The sequence below is a fragment of the Planococcus citri genome, chromosome 2, assembly GCF_950023065.1.
Source record: "Planococcus citri chromosome 2, ihPlaCitr1.1, whole genome shotgun sequence".
NCBI lineage: Eukaryota > Metazoa > Arthropoda > Insecta > Hemiptera > Pseudococcidae > Planococcus > Planococcus citri.
Genome location: NC_088678.1, coordinates 20,059,092 through 20,083,109, shown reverse-complemented (window position 1 = coordinate 20,083,109; position 24,018 = coordinate 20,059,092). Strand labels below are relative to the sequence as shown.

At 36.1% G+C, this 24,018-nt stretch overlaps 1 protein-coding gene across 3 annotated transcripts; it reads right to left on the bottom strand.

Annotated features, from left to right (window-relative positions):
* Positions 1–652: 652 nt before the first annotated feature.
* Positions 653–6,679, bottom strand: LOC135834918 (uncharacterized). Of its 3 annotated transcripts, XM_065348908.1 has the most exons (8): positions 6,341–6,679; positions 3,392–3,511; positions 3,314–3,331; positions 3,048–3,215; positions 2,071–2,216; positions 1,240–1,363; positions 997–1,159; positions 653–900 (listed from the first exon to the last, which is right to left on the bottom strand). In XM_065348908.1, the coding sequence occupies exons 1-8, from the start codon at positions 6,453–6,455 to the stop codon at positions 765–767; spliced, it is 990 nt and encodes a 329-aa protein (XP_065204980.1). In that variant the 5' UTR covers positions 6,456–6,679; the 3' UTR covers positions 653–764. The 3 variants fall into 3 exon arrangements, with proteins under 3 accessions (XP_065204980.1, XP_065204979.1, XP_065204981.1); XM_065348907.1 differs by having other exon boundaries at positions 3,314–3,511; positions 6,341–6,677; XM_065348909.1 differs by having other exon boundaries at positions 761–900; positions 978–1,159; positions 3,314–3,511; positions 6,341–6,678.
* Positions 6,680–24,018: the final 17,339 nt, after the last annotated feature.

Here is a 24,018-nt window from a genome sequence, read left to right as displayed (position 1 = left end):
AATTTGAATTTCAGGGACTGCTTATGATATATTTTTTTAAAATACTTGGCAGAAAATTTAAAATTCAACTGTAAGTATGCTTCAGAATGGCTCGAAGTCGAACTCATCATTCATCAATTTGGAAGGAGGTTGAAGAGGAAGAGGGGAGATGGTCAAAGTCATGTCAAAAACAAAATGTTACCTTTCGACTCCAATTCCAACAAATTCTGATTTTTTCATAGAAAATATACTCAGTATAAATTTTCAAAAATTCACCAAAAATCAAAAAATTAAATTTATTACCTACCTGCGTACTTAAAATCTGGCCTTATGGAGCATACTTGGACTGGATCTTCTGTTTAAAGTAACTCAGAAATTTTTTTTAGGTCCGGAGGTGCTTCTGGAAGAAAAATGTGGAGGGGTCAATGACTTTTTCGTTTTATGAAGCTTTAAGAGGAATGATGTGAGCACTAGAGGCCATGAAATGAGTCCAATCGAACAAATTGAGGCATGTATTCGTATACCTAATACCTATACAGCACTTTCAAAAACGTACCTACAATTCGATATATTTACTTACTTGTAATTATGTATCACACGACTTTATCAATATTTTCAGGTTTTGACCTCAATAAAGGGCCCATGAGTGCGTGAAAAAGAATTGAATCATAACACCCACGTAAATATATTTAATTGAGTTTGTTTGAATATGATAAATACAGCATCACATTTTCTACGTTTGATCACTTTTCTAGTATTACGGAAACAAAAAGGTGTAGGACACGCTAATAAAACCCACCGGTATCTGATCTGAAGATTGGCTGTGCACATTTTTCCGGATATATACGTACGTTTTTAATGCGTGTTTTCTCAGGAGCACATATTGTTTTCAACTCAGTCTCATCCACGACTCCCACATCCCTATAAATGAATTGAGTCACAAATTGATGGGCAATTAGGTACCTACCTATCTAGTAAAGTAACATATAGGTACCTACTTGTTAATACTCTGCTTACTTTTTCATTATGTATTTCACGCAGCCTGCACCAATCACCACTCCTATTATTATACCGGTAAGCATAATACTTGTATCTATGATGTATACAATACTATTTGAGCCCTTTGGAGGGGTAGGGCTCGTAGTAAACGTTGTTGAATTTAGATTTTGACATTTTGAACCTGAGCGAATCAGAATAATATAGAGATATTAGTACTTGGACGCAATGTTTAATACAAGGGTACTTTAAGTCTACACTAACCATTTGTGACATTCAAGTAGATATGCATCCATTTATTTCCTTTCTGGCATTTATCGCATAAGTACCATCCTGAATCGTTTAGCTTTAAATTTTCCTTTCGATATATTTGTCCGTTCATCTCAACCTTCACAATTTGTTAAAATATTGATTTAATCGATAAATATAGGTACATAATAAAAAATAAAAAATAATCGTACTATCCCGAGCAACAAAATCGACGGATTATTGAAATTAAAAATCGCATTCGATCAACTGTAGAGAAGTTCCTCCTCAAAATTGAATATTTTTTGATCGATGCATCAATCAACATAATATGTACCTAGTACTTACCTATAGACAATCTAGCAACACCAAAGATATTGCATCGATGAAATGTCGAGGCATCGATTGAGTTTTAGATTTAGGGAGGAACATTTCTCTGCAGTTGATGAAGATTTCCTCTCGTTTATGAAAATAAAAATATTGTCAGTTCATCGACATCTAACCAACTTTGATTAACTTTCTGTAAATGTTTGATACTCGTACTTCGGATGGATATACTTAAAAGTAGGTAGGTACCTATTATCATAAGCTAATAGTAAACCATGAATCTTGAAATTGTTGAACAAATATTGCATATTACTCTTTTTTTTTTTTTTTGCAAAATCTAGAATACGAGTATATCAGTGAAGCAGTAAAAATATCTGACAACTGATTAAGAATTCATAGATTGTGTTGCTGAGGGGATTACTCACAAAGAAAATACGTATTAATTATCAGGGTTGTAGAACTTATTTGCTACATGGCAGGTGTTTGAGACACATAAGTGCACTTTGCTTGTGGAATACTCACCATAGAATTAGGATCAGCGTCGGGATCATAATTTGGATCTGAAAGTGCTTCGTATGGACCATACCAGTCAATCGTTCGAACTGTGTCATGTAACTCACACACAAGGTTGGCTGTCTGACCAACACATTTTTCTATTTTTTCAGGAGCTGCGTAGGCATAAATAAGAATTTTAATGAAAAATATAGAAACACTACAAATAGGTATTCCTCTCCAGAAAAAATTCGATTTCAGAGACAATAATTCCATACCCTACCTGATGCAAAAATATTGTCAATTGTACGAAAATACAGTTTTGACGGCCTAGTTTGGCACATATTTCCCCACTTTGCCCAAAAGTGACCACTTTAGAAGTGAAGAGTAAAACATAACTTCCAGAAAAATTTTCAAAATCGGTTGAAATGGGGCTGAGAAAAGTGTTACTGAAATTTCAAAAAAGGGGGGTTCCGCAAAAAAGGGGAGTGGGTATGGATCTGAAATTTTTTGCGCGGAGGTTTCTCTATGGTACCCACCTTTCATGCTAAACGCTTTCGGGGACCATTTCACCCATCTTAGGCGCCTATAGCCTTTATGTATTTTTCAGGGAACCCCCCTTTTTTGAATGGTTGTGGTTCCACCCCCCTTGGGGGTAGAAGGAAAGTTGATATATCACTAGATCGGAAATTTGACGTAGATTCTTGTATCTAACCTCATTATTCGCTAAAATGCAATGCGGGGGAGAAAATTGCAAAAAACTGGTTTTGGGGGCTTAGATCCACTCTGGGGGAGAACGCACACCAGGGACGACCAGGGACTCATCGGATTCGTGTTCAGCACAAAAAAATGGACCAGTATACCAAAATTCAGATTTCTACCTCACTTTTCCCAATGGAATGCTATTTTTCCTGGACTATCAAGCTTCTTCTTTCAAAAGAAAAAATTTCAGCTTTGGCCCTGCTCATTCAATTACCTACCTAAGTACACAGAAATATTAGACTCACTTAGAATGGTAACGTGGAAAATATGTTTAGCACATCCACCAGAATTGCAAGCCTGGCATGAATATTTAAAATATCCTGCTTCACACTGTGATGCATTCACCAGAAATATTGCCGATCCATTTTGCAACGGTTGATCATTTTGGTACCACGTGTAGTTCACAGGATAAGCTGAAATAGGAATTACATGAAGGGTTTGTTTAAAACTGACTAGGTACCTAAGTATAACCTAACATTTCTTAGTACCAGAAGTAACGTTATCTTCTCACCTGAACCGGTTTGATTGACTGTGCAGTTCAGTGACAATGAACCATTTGAACGAATATTATGGTATGTTGTTCTACTACCAATTAAAATTTGAGGTGTTGGAATATTGGCCTTTGTGGTAGTAGTAGGAGTCGGTGTTGTTGTAGTAGGAGCCACTGTAGTCGTTTCAGTAAGCTTAGGAGTGGTTGTACTTGAAGTATCTGTTAATAAAAAATTAATTGTTGCTTTTTACAATAGACGATACTAGACTGACGTCACAACATGGCGGATTTGGTCTTATCAGTACATTTTTCATCAATTGTGGGCCAAATATCGCGTAAAAGTGGCACTTTTCGAAGAATTCTCTTTGAATATGTAAAATTTTAGAAAACTGACCAGAAAAAATGAATTCTCCGTCGAAAATACTTCAGTTTTGCTGCATTTTAATCTAAAATTATATTTAACCGCGGAAAAAAAAGCAAAAAGTAGTACTTTTTCAGGATATTTGGCCCGGAATTCACTGATAAGAAGCGACATCGGCTCGAAATTGGCCTCTTTTTTACTGATAAGAACCAATAAAAGCTGTCCGCCATTTTTTCCTAGTATCGTCTATAATCTCAGGTTCCCATTTTAATACGAGGATAAAATGTCATGCATAACGTGATAATGATAAATATAACAAGGGGATGTTTACAATTCATGGGGCTTGGAAAATTGGGGCTGAATGTACCTACCAAGCTATATTCTACACAATATTTAGAAAATCTAAAGTTTATTCATTCTTCATCCAGAGCTGGAAGTGTTGAAATTCTCATTAAAAAAACTTGGTACCTACAAGTGATGTTTTGATGTCTTCAATGCTATCATCGTATTGCAGAATTCGAGTGATACTGTTAGTATAAGAGTTGATGGACGTGTTGAGTGCCATCAAATTTGCAGTGGGAGGTTTTTCCCTGCGTCCTCACGCTATTAGCTGGGTAAATATTTCCTTATACAAAACTACTTTATGAATTTGCCTCCCACTTACTCTACAACGAGCCAATAATATCATTGCACTGGTTAATTACCATTAATAGAATAAGACTAGCGGAACTTTCATGAACTTTCGTACAAGCTTATGATACTTTCAAGCTCCGAGTGTATCTTCAGTTGGTTCGAGCATCTCAACCAACTCATTCGACTCATGAAATATTGAAACTGAATCTCGAAACTATGAAATATTCAACATCATAATTAAATTGAAAAATATTTAATTATCAATGAAAAGTTTTATTATGCAATGATCGTCTCAATTCCATATTTATTCTTCGAGAGTAGATGATATTTATCATCCGGTTGATTTAGGCTTGCTACCTCCTTTTTTGATCCGATTTCTCTGACCAGGGTAAGCAAATGATTTTTATTTATAAGTTGCAAGATTTTCTTTATCTTTGTTCTCATTTTTTTATATCAATACATAGTCTGAATGCAGTGTGCTTGTTACTTTCTTCAATTTCGATGGGTTAAGGGTGCTCTTTTATCCCTTCATATTTTCTCAGGTATACCTATTTTCGTCCGTTTATAATTACACTAGGCAACGGCATGCTTGTGTTCGGGTTGAAAATGGGCTTAATCGATAGTTTAGACCCTAAAACAAAAAACAGAGTGGGATTTTTCAATTTGAATTGTTTTTGTGGTCAGGAGAGATGATCAAAGTTTCAAAAATGGCCGTTTTTGCCCTATTTCACGAGTTTCTGGCGACACCAGTATTGTTTTTCGAAAAAAACCAAGGTCATATTCGGATTCTACGCACTTTTTTAAGTAAACATCTTTCCCGGATTTTCGATTTTCGAAGTTTCAAGCGCATACGGACGATTTTTGTTTGTAACATATTTTAAAACTCGGAGCGCGCGACGCTGGCGTTACTCCACGATGTAATCATCGTGGCGCGGAACCGTGTTCGCGCGGGCGAGGCTCTCGTGCTGTACAAATCTCGTGTTTTAAACGAAAATCTTTGGTATGCGCTTGAATGTTCGAAAATCAAAAATCTGGTAAAGATGTTTACTTAAAAAAGTGCGTAGAATCCGAATATGACCTTGTTTTTTTTTCGAAAAACAATACTGGTGTCGCCAGAAACGCGTGAAATAGGGCAAAAACGGCCATTTTTGAAACTTTGATCATCTCTCCTGACCACAAAAACAATTCAAATTGAAAAATCCCACTCTGTTTTTTGTTTTAGGGTCTAAACTATCGATTAAGCCCATTTTCAACCCGAACACACGAAAAAAGTCAAAAATTGTTGCCTAGTGTTATTTAATGGTGAAAGACCCTGATTTTAATTATTAATCCGGTTGATTATTTTTATGTATGATTCTTCATGGTAAATCTTAGTGATACACTCGTCTGAGTATTTATGCTTTCTTTATTCATTTTTATTTATTCAATCCGAATAACACTTGGCAAGGTGGTAAATCGCCAGACAAGGGTGTGCTTTCACTAGCTAGGTCTTTTCCCAGGGGTTTTTATTGCATGAAAAGGAATTTTCTGCACGCTTTAAATTCCGTCAACGTTTCACTTTTTTTCAAGCAGGTAGAAATAGACCTATTAACTTTGTCTTACATAGATTGGCTAACTATATACTCATTGGTTCCTTTTAATCAATCTAACTTAAACTTTGATTTGATTACGTACTTTACTCGGTAATAAGTCATTATCAACTAAAAATTTGCTATGACTTAAGTATTGGTATCTTACTCGTAATAGAAGTAGAATTTGGCAATAAAACTACATCAGCTCGGGTCGAAGCATTCAATTTCTCTGGAATATGAGTAGTAGGACCAGCTCTCACGAGTCAAATGTTCATTTCTGACACGTATTACTAATATGTGATACTAAGATAGTAGAAACCTAGCACCTCTCTTCCTACCTACCGATTCGAATGATTCTCGTATCGAACCAAAAAGACTTAATTTTCGGTTAAGCGTAATAAAATCCGAGAATCTGAACTAAGATTTGCAACTTTTTTTCAACAAATGCGTAAAAATTATTTCTAGAAGTTATGATCTACGTACCATTTTCAGGTTTAATTTCAGTGATCACTGTCATAAGCACCAATATAAAAACATAGACTTTCGTTTTCCTACGCATCTTTGCATGCAGCATTTTCACAGCTTGAAAGTCAAGCATTTCGATGCATAGGTTGGTAGTTTAAAACACCACGATTTCAAAGTAAAAATCACATCTCGTAAAAAAATCACACACCATTATTATAAAAATTATCGATGCAGTCGTTAAACAAACCGTACCTACTGTGGTACATTATCACTTGGAATTTTTCGCGTTCATGATACTTACAATATCAAACTGCGACTAAAATAAGTTGTAGTCGCTAGCGTTGATCCATGCAATTAATTTAGGCCTAATCGTTTAACAAACTATAGGAAATACATATTATCATTTATGCATAGCTAAAACTGGTTCCAGCGTCTATAGAGGTCAACTCACATGCAAATTATCTGAATAGGTATCGAACATTGCCGTATTAATCGCTTTATTTTTTTAATTTTCCGAAAAAATCATTTTTTTTTGGAACTTATTTTACTACGAAACGTTTGATAAAAGTTGAACACGAATATATTGGTGGAGAAGGAGAGTGAGCATATACACACGGTTATCCAACTTTATTGATAGAGCGGACGAGGAGGGAGTACCCACCTCCCAAAACGCGATTCTTATAACTGATTGTCGATTTATAGATACCTACACCTACCTTGAAACTTGGTATGCGAGTAGATGATGTTCCAGTTGGTAATGACCCTGAATTTTTTTTCGTTGAAAAAAAGAAACTTCTACAACAATCTTAAAATCTACTTGAAAAGCCATAAATCAACGTGGAAAGAAGTCCAAATATTATGATTTTTGAAAAAATATCTTTACGTTTTTCACAAGTGAACATTTTTGATTCGCCAACTATGATCAAACTGCAGTTTGGCTCATTGAATGAGTATCTCACTTCGGTTTCAGAATCTAATTTTCATCTCCCAAAATTAATTTTTCGATAATTTTTGAACATGGAGGAAATTTTTGTTATAGGTGCTTATTATTTTTTTACAAAATGAATGAAATGTACAAAAAAATTCAAGTTGGCTCCCAGATTCAATTGTCACTGTTTTCATGACGATCTGGAGCCTTCTGCAAAAAATGTATTGCTTCAAAAAGAGGCACAATCAAGTTTGCCTGTTTGCAGAGTTGAAAAGTGCAATGTAAGTAAATATTTTTTAAAAGTTGGAAATCTCCAAATTAGGAAGATATGAAGGGGTCGTATCACAAAAATCGTGGGGTTTTCGCTCCAATCCCTTCCCTACCCAACCTGTTTTGAGAAAAATGGCTCAATTCCAAAACTTTGTGTTTTGAAAATTTTTTCCTCTCAAATATTTTGCATCAGTCAAGCCAAAGCTTCAAAAGATATCGTTTCTGAAATCGGGGAAATAATTTGAAATGCAGTGGTTCCAATTTTTTGGTCATTACTGCCAATTTCAAATAACTGATCAAATTTGCTAAGTTTTCGGCTATTTTTTCATTTTTTTTACAATGTTTTGGATTCTCAAAGAAATTGCTTAGAAGGACGTTAAATTTTTTATAAGCATGTATGAGTACATAAAACTGGGTCATTTACGATGTAGGTAATGAATGGCCAATAAACAGCAAATTTTCACAAGCATTACGTGATTTTACTATATGAGATAAACTGAAAAAAAAAAAAACGTTGTTCAGGTGAAAAAAAAACTGTCTTACGTTACAGAGAGAATAGTTTATCTGATAAGTTTTCCCCACCCTCTTCTCTTGAAGCAAGGCATAGATATGAGTAAACTCAGGTATGTCGCGTGCACAAATCTAATTATCGACACAGAAGATATTTGAATGGTCCAAAAGTCCACACACAGAACAGTCGCGAGAACCCGAACTGGAAACTGAAAGTTTTTTTCTCCTATTATTTATTAGGGTCGAACGAGAAAACGGCTTGTAGTACTTTCTTAAGGGCGATATTTCAAAATCGTCCGACATTTATGATTTCACCCCCTCTTTGCTTCCAGTCAACCGACTCCCTCATCTTTACACGAGCAAACTTGAGCCAAAAGCACGCGTTCGTACAATGAGCCTTTTTAAAATCGAATTTATTTCCACTTTGTAGCACCCCCCTGCTCCGCTCCGACCACCAAATTAAATATCGAAAAGTTTTTCGTAATTGTTAAAGTTACAGTAGTAGTATTTTGCCAACGATAACGTATTGCTTCGATATATTGTATACTCTGTGTTTCGTTATGCGAGTTCGTAACTGCAATTCTCTCCTTCCATCCTCTTCAGCATCATCGACGATCACTGCTTCGTATGTATGCTACGTTAACGTATATATCGTTTTATTACCATTGATGTGATGTTAATGGCTTAATTAAGTGCGATTTTTTGATTTAAAACAGCCCTCTCGCGGTGTACGACGTTGTGTGCCTGCATTCGCGTTATTTACGAGGATTAATTTTAAAGGCTGGATCGCTTGCAATCTTATATTATATTAACGCCAGTACACAAGTGCTGAGAGTAGATGAATGTGAGGAGGGGGAAGGGGAGTATTTTTGGCACGTGCTGGATGCATGTTAAATGGAACACGAGACCAAGATTAAGAAGGGAAATTGTATCACATTTCTTTGGGGGTGAAAGTCTCACACAAGATGTGCTTTTTCTGTAGATCTACTTCATTAGCCCTTTTGAGACCCGAGATGAATCTGACGGATGAAACTGGGAAAATTTCATTATATGGGAAGGACTATAACTTCGTTAAGCAAATTTTCAAAAAAAATTGTGATTTACTCAAAATTTTAATGTGGAATTCGAGGTAATGTTCAAAATGGGCATTTTTTCTATTCTGATTTCTAAAGTAAATCTTCGATGTAGGGACACGAAAATTTTCTCTGGGTAATATCAACATAAAAATTATAAAATTTTGAATGATATAACAAGTAAAAAATTTATTTATTTATAGGGTGCCTTTTGAAGCCAAAATCCAAAATTTTGAAAAAAACTAAGCAATTTTCGCACTTTTTTTTGTGGAAGGGGTGTAGTTAAAGCAAGCTCCAAATAAGTGACCCCGGTGAATGTAAGATACCTACTAAGATCTCTCACAAAACTTTGCACTCCCCACCCCCACACACGCCTCTCTGAAAAAAAACCATTCACACCATCACTACTAGCCTCACTTCACACGTCCCTGACAAATTAATACATTTCCACATTAATTTTTTTTTTATAAATATAAAAACATACAATCTTAAACTAGGACGGAAAGGAGCCTGCATGAACCCTGATCTGGTTCCCAGCAGAGACGGTCAGGAGCAGGGGCCCCACTCGGTGGCTACTGACCAGCAGTGTCTTGCCTCCAGGCAGAAGGGGAAAGTCTGTTGGTACTGCTACAAACGACACCATCGCACCATATTACCCAAATAAAAGGAGTATCTGAACACTTAGACATATATTAGTTTCAGGCATAGTAAATATACAACGTAAAATAGTAATATATAGCACAAGGTAGATTCATAGGCTTGGTTAGGCAAGACACTCTTGTATTTGTCCTAGTTTGCTCTACATTAACAGGTAAATCAACAAGTTGTCAAAAATTGAGATGGAATAGATGTATGGTGAGTTTCAGCACCCTGAAAGCCCCTGTTGCAGATCAGCCTCTAATTTGGCACAAAGATACATGTATCCCACAAGACACTCAAGGATGTGAACGCCTATCAATGTGTGGTCCAAACAGCCAGAGTATAATCGCAGCAGCACCAGACACCATCCGGATAACAAAGAATGTAAGGAAGGATGTAAGTCCCACTATGACATCACGGTTGTAGTATGTGTGACAGCAATTGAAAATGTGAGAATGACATCAATTTCAAATCAAAAAAATTGTTGGTCAAAAATAATGAGTTGACAGTTGGGATCTTTATTCCAAAAAAAAAAAATAATAATTTTGGAAATTAAGTTTCGAGGACGTTTTAAAGTCCATTACGAAAAATATCATTTTTTGTAAAAATTTTCAAGGTCATTGAAAATCAAACTTTTCTACTATTCAATACCTACTATGAAAATTTTGAAAATCCTATAATTTCTTTTTTTTGGAAATTCATATTTCCCATGTAAAAGGTCGTCTGTCTGCCTATCTGGCTTTTTAAAACCCTTTCACGCCGGCTGGGACAGCATATGTCCCAGCAACTTTGAACAAATCTGCTGGGAACTTCTGGGACACATTTTTCCCGCGGACTGGGTCCCATCAGTAGAGTAAAGTGTCAGGAATCGATTGAGACCACTCCCAATTTTTTCGCTCGTGTTATAGCAACACTGTGAATTATTTTTTCCGCAAAAATGTGTTTTTTTTTAGTAAAAATGTGAAATCTGAGCAACCAGTTGGTAGTAATTAAAAATTTATTGCAAACACAGGGAATGATTGTGCCCGGCAACGAATTTATATTTGAAAATAGATAGTATAAGCTACTTTCTGGTGTAAAAAAAATTTATTTTGATTCATTTTTGAAAACAAAAATGTAAATAAGTTTTATTCAATAATTTTTTGATATTTATGAGCTGTTTTGGGTGTTATTTTTTCAAGAAATTGAAAAAAGAACGATTTCAGTCTATCAGGAATGTTTTTCTGCATATTATGTCCAAATTTCATCGAATTTGATGCATTACTCACAGAGAAATCCTCTGTCAAAGGAAATTGATGTCTCAATTTTGGTAAAATTTCATAAAAATGTCAATTTTTTGAAATTTCAAGATTTTATTAACAAAAGTGTGTTTTTTTGAAATATTTTCTCATTTGCATCCAAAATACAAATTTTTTATTTTTTCACATGACTTTTTGCATACTGGGATAATATTATTTGTATTGTCACACTTGTCCCAGCATTTTTTGCAAATTTTAAGCACTGCTGGGACATATGTTGTCCCGGGACAAATTTTCAAAGTCCACGACCGGGACAAATTTTCAAAGTCCACGACTGGGACATACGTGTTCTCACCTCAATATCTTGAGTGTGAGTTGAGGAAAAAATCTGTAACAAACTTATGTTGCGTAGAGATGCCCAAGGAACGATTTAATGTAAAAAAATTGGAGGTGGGATGCAAAACCAATATTTGGCGCGAAAGGGTGAAGATCATTGACGTGTTTGTCTGGCGTCTCAAAGTTATCTGAGTGCCCGTCTGGTTTCCAAGGTCGTCTGTCTGCCTGTCTGGCTTCTCAAGGTCATTGCCTTGTATGTCTGGCCTTTCAGTGTCAAATGCATTTCTGTCTGGCCTGTAAACATGATTGATCTGTCTGTCTGATTCATAAGAATTCTTTCCAAGTTTCCAAAAGTCTGATGTAATGTCAAGAATACATTGAGATTTTCCAAAAAATTGACATAAGTACAAATTATAATGTCAAAAAATCATCGGATTGTTTCCCTAATATAAATTTTTAAAAAAGTCGATGGATTTTCTTCCAATTTTTCAAAAGCCTTGACAGCCAGAAAGGCACTCAGACAACCTCAAAAGACCAGACATGCAAACAGAGGACCTTGAGAAACCATATACTGACAGGTCAATGACCTTAAGAGATCAAATAGACAGACATACAACCACGAAAGGTCAGACAGGTATACAGGTGACCTTGAGAGGACAGACAGGTCAATGACCTTAATTTCTCGATAATGTCCACTGGTCCACATGGAAATCTCGATTTTTAGCTACCCATGAATAATTTCCACGCCTCCAGAAAAAATTTTAAAATTCAGGAGACTTGAAAAAACTCGCTGGAGGCTCCAGAATGACCAAAAATGGTGAGATTCTGATTCAGGAAGTTTATCAAATACAATAGAATATAAACAGTTGTGCTAATTCAAAAAATCCTCCCTTGAACAGAGAAGTTTTGATTTTTAGAATTTTTCTCTCATAGTTAATTATTTTGATCTCGGGTCAAAACAACACACTTGGAGAGCTCATCTAGAAATTGGCCCAAACTCAGATTAACTCTTCAATATGTAGGTACCTACCTTGTTTGGCTTCAAGAATGAGCTAGAAAAAGTTTTCAAATTTTGCATTTTTAGTGACGTTCATTTTAGTATCGTACTCGAATTTTGTAAAATAGTCGCAATTTCTTACTGAAGCAGCAACCTACAGCACAAAAAACTTTTGTTCGCGAATCGAGTCAAAATTTTGGCTGGGGGGGCAGGGTTGACGACAATTTTTCCTAAAACATTTTGGCTTTAGGCTGAAGTGAAAAAAATCACGATTTTCTAGAAAATTATTCTCACTCTTTGAGGACTAATTATCTCTCCACCAGGGGACACCCCGCCGAGCTGAAAATTTTTTATAGGGACTTTCAACTTAATATGAAGGGGTCAATGCATTTGTTCAAAATCCTCCGAATTTTTTGTTTTCCATAATCCAACCCAATACACCAACTCATCTGTAAAAAGATAGCTACATATTCAGTCTCGCCTCTCGACGATAAAAAAAACGATACCATGTTCGAAATAAAAAAAAAATAATAATACCTATTTATTTTATCCCAGAAAAGTGTCAAATAAAAGAATCGTTAATCAAATAAGCGATGAGAAAAACTCTCAGTTGATTAGCTACTGTTTTAATCCTTCCATATTAATCAAACTAGATACGAAGCCGAATAAGATTTAGTATTTACATCGTCATTATTTATCGTCGTCTGTTTTGCACCTTCATTTTTCAAACGTGTCTAGTCAGTCGACGACGACGCTCGTTATTTGGTATGAGGGCATTGCATTATACTTGCCTTTTTTCCCCACTCGTACCTTGTCCCTAATTAGTGACTAGTGTCCATGTTTTGAGCAATTTTTGAAAGTTAATCGAGGCATAATTTCTGGTTGAGAGCAGGTTACAGCCCGAATAAAAAAGGAACTGAAAATTTTAACACATTCATTTCTATATAATTTTGACAAAAAAAATTAATTTAAAAAAAGACGAAAATTGGCCCAAAAAAACTTTCACAACAAAAAACAGCAAAACAGGAGGACACGACGACGTATATCAAATTCAGACCCAGACTGTCAAGCTGAGCTCTATTACGTCAACGCAGGAAAAAAAACGTTGAAAAGGATAAAAATACGCAACTTAATCTGCGTAGTACCTAACTCCATTCGTACGAAGAAATTTTTTGCACAAAAATGGAAATATGTAGGTAGGTATTAGGTAAGAGGTAAAGTTACATTAAAGACCGCTGAAAACGTCGTATAGATTGAATGATGGAGAGATTTCAGCCGTCGTATTTGAAAGAAAACCTGATTAGTTTGGATTGTTTCACGTTTTATGTTCAACGTTTTGAGTACTTACGTATACAAAATAAAGAAATGGGGCAAAAATTGGAGCAAATATAAATTTTGTTGACCTTCTGCGCGCAAATAAAAACTACGACCGATCGTAAAACGTGCAAGGTAATCGAATCGTTCAACTAAAAAGTAAACACGTGACCAGCACAATGTATTCTATACGAAGAAGAAAAGTAATAAAACAATAAATTATATTTCTCAAAAAAAAAAAAAAAAAAAGAACCGGATAAACTCCGCGAAATTGAGGAAAATAATAGAACGGTTTTATTTTTTTTCAGGTATTTTTTTACCCTCGGAGAATCAACAGTTAGTTAATGCAGTTCTGGAATATCGTTATATTCGACGAATTAATAAAAATAAAACGTACATAGATAAAAAATAAAAAGTATAAAAAAATGGAAGAGAATACCATCACGATGATAGAAGCAAAAGACAGCAGACCTATATATACACACAGATGGCACTTCACGTAAAAAATAATAAAAACTGCGATGAAAGAAATTGAGAAAAAAATATCTATAATAGAATATACTCGAATAAAACGCTTATTTTTCGCTTCAGCGATTCAAACGAAGGTATTTTTCAAGTCCAGTATCTCTAATCGAGCGATTTAATGGCATCGAAATGACAAAATGATCGAGGGTGGACATTGGATAGCTATGGAATGGATGGGTTACGATGGTTTTCAAATGCAATGTGCTGGAAATTTTAATCAGTCGAGCGGTGTTTTTGTTAGCAATATTCGTGTGCTGGTAAGTAATTATCAAGTGTTTCGATAGAAAAATTTGGCGTGAAATTTTTCATTAAGGTAAGTATTGAAAAGATATATCCCAAATAAGCAAACATTTTCAGAACAGAATTTTAATTTAAGAAAGTCAGTTGAATTTTTTCCCCGTTTTCAAAAGTCAAGAGATGGCACAGATCAGCAAAAAGTCTAATATGTAGACTTATAAATTTTATTCTTCCCCATCACCCCAACCACAGTCCGAAAAAACACGTTCAATCCCAATTATATAGTTAATGACAAGCAAGCAGCAATAAGCTCTCGTCTTCTCAACACTTCCCAATTAAATTCACGATGAAAACCATCATCGCGCCATTTAACCTCCTTTTTACCTACTTCGTGTCCAAAAGCTTTAAACCTACGCCAAAACACAGCACGACAACCAAAATACAAAAAATCTTGTTCGAGGACAAAAATGAAAGCAGGTAAATTCCCTCCAAAATTGAGAAAGAGAAAAAAAAATCGTAAGAAGAAAAAAAGAACCGAAATCGATGGCAAAACTCCTATTCTGGATGTTGGCTGCCGAGTTCCCAAAATTAGATTAAGGAAACAAAAACTCGCTTTTGTCGAGTGCGAAAAGGAGAATTGGATAGAAAGAGACCGCAATACACGGGGCTTAATTTATGAAAGAAAAAGACATTATCTAAACAGTTTTATGTATGGTTCATATAACAGCGAGTATACAAGAAGTTAACACATAAAATACCTTACGCGACGATAATGGGGTAAGTTATTTTAATCAATGAAGTACCTACGGTTCTCCTTCTTATAGCTACTACAGGAATAGTGGTACTGTTGGTTATATAACCCTTTACATACCTTCTCGTTGCCTCGCACCTCTCAGCGCTATTACTATTAGAGTTGTTGTTGTGTGTTGAAAACCGCTCTAAAATTTAGATTTTCTTTTATACTCCACTAGGGAGTTAAGGCGAAGGAACGAGGTAACGTTTCCCTCCGCATCCTTATTCGTATATACGGAGTCGAAAGGCGAAAGGCAAAGAAAACGGCGTTTAACGACGATTCATTGCTCTATGTGAAAATTCTTCTCGAGCTCGATGAAAATAAAACTAGTTAAGCATTTAAAATCACTTAATTAAAAAGCGGGTCGTAATACCCAAGGAGCGTTAAATCAAGGAAAAAAAATCACCACTTGCTGCATCAATTTCGTTGAGATCACAGAGTCCAAATCGGAGGTCTAAGTACCTTATTTGGAGTGTTGGTCGCTTTCTCATTAAAAAAAAAAACAATAATTTTTTCTGGTCATCATCATAATTGAACTTTGACCTGGTGAGCTGTTCAGCCCATCTGGGAAACTGTAGACGAATTGCTCGCTGATGTGTCATCAAGTTTTTTTTTTTCAGTCTTCCTCTACGTCTCCTGCCAATTGGAGTGTATTCTTTGACTTTTCAAGGGGACCATTCGTCAGGCATTCTATCAACGTGTCTTCGCCATTTCTTTCTGTAATCTTTCACCTATCCAATGATTGGCTCTGCTCCTAGCTCCTTCAATATGTCTACATTCCATTTCCTATCATGTCTTGTATATCCTGCTGTGGCTCTCATGAATCTCATTTCCACTGCGGTTACTCTGCTTTTTATATCCTTTCTCATTGTCCATGTTTCGCTTCCATACAGCAGCATTGGTCTTGCCAACGTATTATAGATTCTTATTTGAGTTTTGGCTCTGACTTTTCTTGGACCCTATTGACAAAATTATGCATAAAAACCGGCATGTAGATGGGTATGCGTGAATTTAGCCTTTTTTCAAAAGAAAAAAACATGTGATGCGATTCAGCCTGCAAATAGCATGTGTAAAAGTAATGTTGAAGAATGTAAAATGAAAGAAAAATTGAAAAAAAATTGGCCCAGGTGGGGATTGAACCCGGGACACGCAGTTTTTCTTCTGGGTTATCTAACCCACTCGGCCACTTTGCTGCTTGCGAAGAGTGGAGTTATTTCCGCTTAAATGTTTGTGCGCTGTGAACTTCTTAAATTTTTAATTTTTTTTTCTTCTTCTTTTTAGCCCTTTTTCTCAATCCACTGCTGGATGAAGGCCTCCCCAACTTCTTTCCACAAGCTCCAGTTTTGGACTGTACTCTACCATTCTCAATCACATGTCAGTATCTCATCCTCCCATCTCTGTTTTGGTCTCCCCAGTGCCCATTTTCTGTCTACTCTCCACTGAGTAGTCTTTACCACCCATTGTTGACCCCCACTTCTGGCAACATGACCAGACCAACTCCACTTACTCCGCTCAGTTGTCTCCATAATGTTAGCCATCCCTGTGGTCTCCCAAATTTCCTCCACTGTCCATTTGTCTCGCAGCATTATCCCCAGCATTGACTGCTCCATACGCCTCTGCATCTTGACAATTCGATCTTCCAGCTTCTTTGTTAATGCCCATGTCTCACTAGCATATGAGACCACTGGGATGATGCTCTGATTGGCTATCTTCCTTCTCAGACACATTGGTATTGACTTCTCTTTGATAATTCCTCCCAGCCTCGAGTATGCTGCCCATGATGCCTTTATTCTCCTGGATATCTCTCTGTTGAAATTGTTATTCATTGTCATATCTTGGCCAAGGTACACAAATCCATCAACCATTTCAATTTTATCATCCCCTAGCTGGGCACATTTTTCTATCAGTGACAAACCCATTGTACATAGTCTTGGTCTTCCCTTTATTAGTTTTCAGTCCTACTTCTAGACATGCATCTCTCACTTTGTCCAGCTTTCCCTGCAGTTTGTCCATATCCTGTGCTATCAGCACTGCATTATCAGCATATAGCAAATGGGTCAATTTTTCTCCAGAGATCTCCAGTCCTCCTTCTCCTCATAATACATCTCTGATGCTGCTATAGAGTGTGGCTGTGAACAATTTAGGTCAAAGGGCATCTCCCTGTCTTATTCCCTTTTTGAGCCTTATTTTTGCTGTTTCTCCATTGACTGTAATAGAAGCTGTGGCATTTCTGTAGATATACTCGATCACATGTAGGTAAGCCGGATCAATTCCAATCTTTTCAAGAGCTGAGCTGTCATCATAAACACCATTTTTCAAAGAGTCAAATGCTTTTTCAAAATCAATGAATGCTAAACATAGGGGCATTCTAAATTTGTTGGTCTTTTCAATGATCTAGCGCATAACATGAATGTGGTCAATTGTGCTTCTTCCCTTATGGATCACTCCACTCTTTGTAAGCAGCGGAGTGGCCAAGTGAGATAGGTAATGTGGAAAAATGGAAACTACATGTCCCGGGTTCAATCTCGCCTTGGGCAGAATTTTTTAATGGTTTCTTCATTTTATTCTTTAACATTACTTTTACACATGCTATTTGCAGGCTGAATCGCATGTTTTTTTTTTTGAAAAAAGTCAAAATTCATGCATTGCTTGTACTATGCATAAAAGCATGCGTTTTAGCATGCTATCTCATAATTTTTGGTCTATAGGGGAGGGATGGCACAGTTTATCACCTCGCTTACTCTCAGGAATTTGTTGATCTTGAGTTGTGTGTTGACCTCTCCTTCATAAGATAGCTCCCACCTGAGATATTTAAAGCTTCCGACTTGTTCCACTGGCAGTCCATTTACAACAATTTTACTGCAAATTGGCTCTTTCCTTTCAAAGACCATTACCTTTGTTTTGACAAAGAGATTCTAATTCCATATTTATCTGCTACTTTCTGAAGGTTGTACATTGCTCTCTGCAAGTCATCTTTGTTGTCAGCAAAGACCACCTGATTATTAGCGAATAGCAGGGTATTGACATGGGTGTCATTGATGTCTAGCCCTTTTGGCTTGGTTTCCAGCCATTCTTTAATCATTTTGTAAAAATAGATGTTGAACAGGCTACACAACATGGGGCATCCCTATATTACTCCTCTTATCTTCTTTGTTTCCAACATGTTTCTGGATCTTACTCTTATTACATTATCTGTGTACATTTTTTTCAATTAGTAAGTGTAATATTTCGTCGGTTTCCAATACAAGGGTTCTATGTCCATGTTTTTCCCCCCCAGGTTTTAAACGTTTCGGGTATGGTTATGGTAGGTCTTTAAGTAGGTACTCATCAAAAAAATAAAAAATGTTGTTTGTCAAACCACATTTTTTGTTTTTTTCAGGGATGTCTAGCTAGCCAATAGCCATTAGCCATTAGCCGTTAGCTTATTGAATTTTTGACGTTTAGCCATTAGCCATTAGCCAGCCAATCAACAAAATTTTTAGCCATTAGCCAGCTTTAGCCAATTGATTTTGGCTAAAAATGATTGGCTAAAATTGAAAATAAATAGGTGAGTAAATGGGTTTCCTGTGAGTAAAAGAAATAAAAATAAAAATTTTTAAATTCGTAATAAAAAAATCAAAAATAAAAGACCAAAAAAGTAGTTTGACATTGGCGGATCCGAGGTTCTTTTTTTAAATTTTTTTTCAACGATCGTTGTTTTTCTAATTTCTAGAAAATAAATGAGAAATCAGTTTATGACTATAATCAAATAATGCCTGAATGCGAATAATTGTGATTCACATTTGTGAAATAATAATTATTTCCTAAAACTAGAAATAATATCTATAATGGGAATGTGCTCATTTAGAGGAGTGTTTAGAGGGGTCACTCGATTTTTGAAAAATTAGCCAGCTAATAGCCAGCCAATAGCCAGCCAATGAAGAGACATTAGCCAATAGCCGTTAGCTTAGCCAAAGCTCTAAATTTTTCTAGCTTTAGCCGTTAGCTTTAGCCAATCCCATTGGCTAGACATCCCTGGTTTTTTTGATGAGTACCTACTTAAAGACCTACCATAACCATACCCGAAACGTTTAAAACCTGGGGGAAAAAAAACATGGACATAGAACTCTTGTATTGGAAACCTACAATTTGTTCACTTCTATTTTCCTCAGGATTTCGAACAAATTCTTCCTTTGTACTCAGCCTAACTCTTTCTCCAGGTCAACGAAGCACATGCGGGTTTCTAGGTTATACACTAGTTTCTTCTCCATCAGCAACTTCATTGTGTATACTCCAGTTATGCACAATCTTCCCTTTCAAAAATCCATTTTGGCATTCCAATATTATTGGCTACGCATGGCTCTCAATTCTTCTCGCTAGCATCTTTGCAAGCATTTTGTAAGCAGCATTTAGTAGGCTTATTCCACTGTAGTTTCCTGGGTCATTTCAGTCTCCTTTTCTGAAAATGGGTATTATAGTTGCAGTAAGGAAGTCTTCGGGTATGGTAGCATCTAATAGTATTTTATTGTAGAAAGCTAGCAGTCACTTCTTAATGGTTATTGTGGCATTCTTGAACAAGTCTGTAGGTAACTTATCGCAGTCTCGGGCTTTTCCATTTCTGGAGCTTTTCAAGGCTCCATCCAGCTCATCCCAAGAGAATGGCTCATACTTGTTCTCCTCATGGTTTGGCACTTCAACTTCATTGTTGGGATCACTCCATTGGTTCCTGTAGTATTCAACCATTTTTTTGCAGTCTGGTGGGGCAATGTTGTCCCTATATACCTCGTCTTCCGATATCCTTTTGATTATTTTGTACACTTTTGGTTTTAGTTTATATGTATGTATCACTCTCCATGTTTGCCACAAATCTTTCATAATATAGTTTTGAAAGTATTGCCCAAAATTGGGGAGCGAAGACTCCCTCTCCATCAGAAGATCCAATCTCGAAAATGAAAGGCACATCTATAGACATTTTTTCAGTATTTTAAATGGTAGGTAGCTCACACTTACAGCGCAATTTTGAAGTTTGAACTTCCAACTTGAAAATTTCAAAACACTTGAAAAGTATACTTTTCAATTACACTAGGCAACGGCATATTTGTGTTCGGGTTGAAAATGGGCTTAATCGATAGTTTAGACCCTAAAACAAAAAACAGAGTGGGGATTTTCAATTTGAGTTGTTTTTGTAGTCAGGAGAGATGATCAAAGTTGCAAAAATGGCCGTTTTTGCCCTATTTCACGAGTTTGTGGAGACATCAGTATTATGTTTCAAAAAAAAAACCAAGGTCATATTCGGATTCTACGCACTTTTTTAAGTAAACAATTTCACCGGATTTTTTATTTTCGAAGTTTCAAGCGCATACGGAAGATTTTTGTTTGTAACGTATTTTAAAACTTGGAGCGAGAGCCTCGCCCGCGCGAACACAGTTCCGAGCCACGATTACGTGGTGGAGTAACGCCAGCGTCGCGCGCTCCGAGTTTTAAAATATGTTACAAACAAAAATCTTCCGTATGCGCTTGAAACTTCGAAAATCAAAAATCCGGTGAAATTGTTTACTTAAAAAAGTGCGTAGAATCCGAATATGACCTTGTTTTTTTTTGAAACATAAAACTGATGTCTCCACAAACTTGTGAAATAGGGCAAAAACGGCCATTTTTGCAACTTTGATCATCTCTCCTGACTACAAAAACAACTCAAATTGAAAAACCCCACCCTGTTTTTTGTTTTAGGGTCTAAACTATCGATTAAGCCCATTTTCAACCCGAACACAAAAAAAAGGTCAAAAATTGTTGCCTAGTGTTATATATAAAATGCAATGCTCTTTGAGCTGTGAAATCAGTTTTTATCAGAGTATCATAGCTTTGGAGTAATGCGCTGGTGAAGTTGAGTAGGTACCTCGAGACAATGTGAAAATAATTGAAACCCTCCCCACCTTCTGAGGGGACTGGAACCAAACTGATTGAGGATTTCTTACTTATTGGGTGGGTATACAATATAGGTAAAAAAAATCGAAGAACATGACTCAAAAACGTTGGTCGAATTGAGGTGGAATGGCCCTTGAGCAATTTTCAGGGTAACTAATGCCTAGCTCTGAGAGAAATCTGACACCTAAAATGGATTCATCTTGCCAAAAACGCTTTAGAAAAATTATTCCCCCTCCCTTAAAAAAAATGTAAGGACTGAACTCTTTGAAGTCTTCCAATTCGTGTTTTTTCCTATCACACGTTAAAAAGCGACACCACGAATGAGCAATAAGAGAGGCAAAGAGAGGCAGACTCTCAGCACGTTTAAACCAAATACATTAACCTAAGCATTCCTTAAACATTAGGGAGTAAAATTCAATTTAATACAAGGTACGGGCGAAAGTACGAAACGAAAAATTATTTCGCCACGCAAATGTAAATCTAATACTCGTCGCCGAATAAACGAACCGTAAAACTACACCACAAATAAAGTGCTCGGCTAAAGAAACTTGATGACTTTGTGCATACCAATGTTCATCGTTTTAAAAAATTCATCAAAGGTTGATTTTTTGGCCGTTCTCGTTTGAAGTACTCGTACATACGAGTAAGCCAGGTACACGAAACACGATATAACGAATACGTCAGCATATAAGCAGCACACATTCACACATCAGCTCATATTTATAGACTGATTCCATCCTATACGACGCATACGTGGTGTGGAATACATAGACGAGTTTTTGATTTAATTTCGCGCCGTATTTAATTAACATGTTGCATAGTTACACTCGCACAGTCAGCTGCCTTCCTCCCCCTATACACAGACGAGCACTTTCTGTGCATTTTAGCTCGCCATTTATACGCAGTCCAGCGCCCATATTACACCGACTGGAAAAATTCTCTTATTTCTGTGATGCGAAGAACCCATCATCTGCAGCATCCCATTCACTCGTATAGAAAAAATACATTCGCAGTTCGCACGTAGCACGCTAATAATTCGAAATCCGAATATCGTATTCGCATTCGATATTCAAGGTAAACAGACGATCTACCTATAAAAGCGCATTTAAATAGCATTATTTTAACCCTCATCCGTATTGGTAGGTATATGCCCGGTTATTTCCAAAAGCAATGGCGGCGTGGCGAAAAATTGTCCGTCATAAATATTTTCCTAATAATAATGTTGATTTTGCATTCCACTATATTCATATTTTTCACTCTGCGCTGCGTTACCTACCTCTTCACTCTCTGAATCGTATACTCTTCTCACAGTTTTCTAAATCCTCGCGTAATACCAATTCCGAGCTTAAAAATATTTGCATTTTTATTTAATTCGCATTTCTCTACAATTTCATTCCTCTTTCGTTTCTTTTCTCACTCTTTCTTTTTATTTTTTTTTTGTATTTATTATTTTTTATCATTTTTTTCTCGTTTTTTGGTTGGTTATACAAAAGAAAAGAGAAAGTTGCAAAGTGATATTTTATCAATTTTTTCTTCTTGGTTCAATCGATGCGATTGTTTTTTGAACAACTTTGGACTGAGATATTTGGCAGCAAAAAAAGAGTCCCTTCAAATTTTTGGGCCAAAAAATATCAAAAATGGATTCAGTGTCCCTGAAAACTTCATTGAAAAAATTTCACATTTTTGGAGACCGAAAAATCCTCACTTGATTTAAAACCAAAATTGAACCCACTAGACGGAGATTTATCACCTGAAATTTTGAAATATGAGAAATGAGTAATAGGTTTTTGATGACACCAATTCTAATTCTCCGGAGCCCATTGAACCCTAAAAATAGAAATTAAGTTCTTTATGGCTATCTCAAAGTATAAGTTCTTGAAAACGCTGATTCTAATTCGAAAATCTTTTCAACCTAAAAATCAAAATCGAGGCTCCAAGAAAAGGGGGCCTGAGGTTCAAAATATTAAAAAATGCAATATGGGTTGTGTGTGTTAGGTTTTTAAAAATGCTGATTCAGATTAACAAATCAATTCGACTCTAAAACTAAAATTGAGCCAGATATAGAGAGAGCCTTATTGAGGCCCTAATTTTGATTCTGAAATACATTTTACTCCAAAAATTAAAAAAACACTCACGCATTTAGCGTGAGAAGACCTTCTTTTCTTCAAATTAAATCTTTTACGAACGAATTGATTCACATTTTTTGAAACATTTGTACAGAAATTGATCGGTTTACAATCGAATCGAATCATTTACAAACGATCAAACGATTGGCGATTAAATAAAAAACGGATCAATTATTTTCCGGTTGATTCGATTTTTGCGTAATTATTGCATAGGAATTGACCTGTTTTCGCAAGCGAAGTGAACCGAATCGAATCGAATCATTCACAACCGATTGGTAATTGAACAAATTGATTGATTTCTAGGTGAATCATTCGCGAACGAATTGATCAATAGTTACTGAATCATTCACGAACGAATTGAATTTTTTAGTGAATCATTCGTGAACGAATTGGTTCGTATGACTCGTTCGCAAACGAATCCGCGAACGAATAGATTCGTACGACTCGTTTGCAAACGAATCTATTCATTTACTCAATTTATGGGGAATCATTCACAAACGAATTGATTCGTATAAGTGACTCGTTCGCGAACGAATCGATTCATGCACTCAATTTTTGATGAATCACTCGCGAGCGAATTGATTTGTATAAGTAACTCGTTCACCAATGAATCGATCAATTTACTCAATGTTTGGTGAATCATTCACGAACGAATTGAATAATTTTTCGTGAATCATTCGTGAACGAATTGATTCGTTCGCGAACGAATCGATTCATGAAATTAATTTTTGATGAATCATTCATGAATGAAATTGATTTGTATAAGTGACTCGTGCACGAACGAATCGATCAATTTACTCAATTTT